The sequence below is a fragment of the Emiliania huxleyi genome (genome assembly GCF_000372725.1).
Source record: "Emiliania huxleyi CCMP1516 unplaced genomic scaffold EMIHUscaffold_445, whole genome shotgun sequence".
Taxonomy (NCBI): Eukaryota; Haptophyta; order Isochrysidales; family Noelaerhabdaceae; genus Emiliania; species Emiliania huxleyi.
The window spans coordinates 1-1,080 of record NW_005198652.1 but is presented as its reverse complement, the minus strand read 5'-3'; the positions used below and the strand labels follow the sequence as shown (position 1 = coordinate 1,080).

The window sequence follows — 1,080 nt, the reverse complement described above, 5'->3', positions numbered from 1 at the left end:
TGTCGTTGCTCGAGAGGCGCAACAGGTTCGGGTATGCGCCCACGTTCGCCAAGATCGGAGCCGTCGACGACGGCGAGAGCACGACGGTAGAGATGTCGGGTCCAGCGCGCCACTCGGTGGCTGTCACAGCGGCCACGTTATCCGAACAGAACGGGCCGATGGTGGCGACCACTCCATTCAAGTCGGAATCCAGCTGCTCGAACTGGCTTCGAATGGCCTCAGTCTCGGAACAGCCTTCCCATATCTGAACCATAGAGTAGAAGAGCCTGTGATCCGGAAGTAAGTCGTCGAGGAAGCCGTCCTTCTTGTCATTGATGCGGTCAATGATGTGCATCACATGCTGGCATTGCTCGTATAGGAAGAACCTTGGCGATTTATTACAAAAGACTCCGACGCGCAGCGTATCGCCCACGAGCTGTGGCGGCTTGCTGTTGTCGGGCGTTGGCCTCGTCAGCGCCTGACCGTTGCCGGCAAAGCTCTGCTCCCAGTTGTCGGCCGGCTGCCAGGTGCCCAGCTTGACCCACGCGCCGGATGCGTTCGCGTTCATTACGTCGTAAAGGACGCCATCCGCGCGGTCGCCGAGGGTGGCCGGCTCGGACGAGAAGGAGATGTTGCCCGTCACGCCCTCGAACTGGACGGAGAGAAGGGCCGCCATCAGCGCGTCGCCGTCAACATGCTGAACGTGCGGGTCGTCCACCAGCGCTTGGACTGCGTGCGCCACAGCGTACACAGCGTCGTAAGCTCTCGGGGCGTAGGCGCTCTCGGGAAACTGATTGTTGGCACCGAAGCAGCGTGGCGCCATGGTATCCTCATCGGTATCAACTGACCAGAGTTTGTGCCCCTCGTCGTCCTCTGCCGGGTCGCAATTTGTCCCGTCGCCGAGCGTGGATGGCCGCGCGCGCTTGCGGGAGGCGTAGCCGTCGTACGCCACGCTTGGCACGATTGAGTTTGTGATCGCGAGCATTCCGCGGAAATCGTCCACGGGTAGGCCACGGCCGGCCAGCGAGCCCAGCCCTTCGAATAGACCGATCAAGCCAACCCAGGTGAATTCAGGGCCGACGAGCCGTGCACCGAGGGCTT

At 61.9% G+C, this 1,080-nt stretch overlaps 1 protein-coding gene across 1 annotated transcript in view; it reads right to left on the bottom strand.

Annotated features, from left to right (window-relative positions):
• Window positions 1-964, bottom strand: part of EMIHUDRAFT_245059 (hypothetical protein) — a gene marked incomplete at both ends in the record, with an annotated part of 3,754 nt that extends 2,790 nt beyond the window's left edge. The window contains one exon of the mRNA XM_005768849.1: window positions 44-964. Within this exon, the coding sequence (XP_005768906.1) occupies window positions 44-964 (921 nt within the window). The remainder of the gene's footprint in view (window positions 1-43) is intronic.
• Between the last annotated feature and the right edge of the window lie 116 nt (window positions 965-1,080).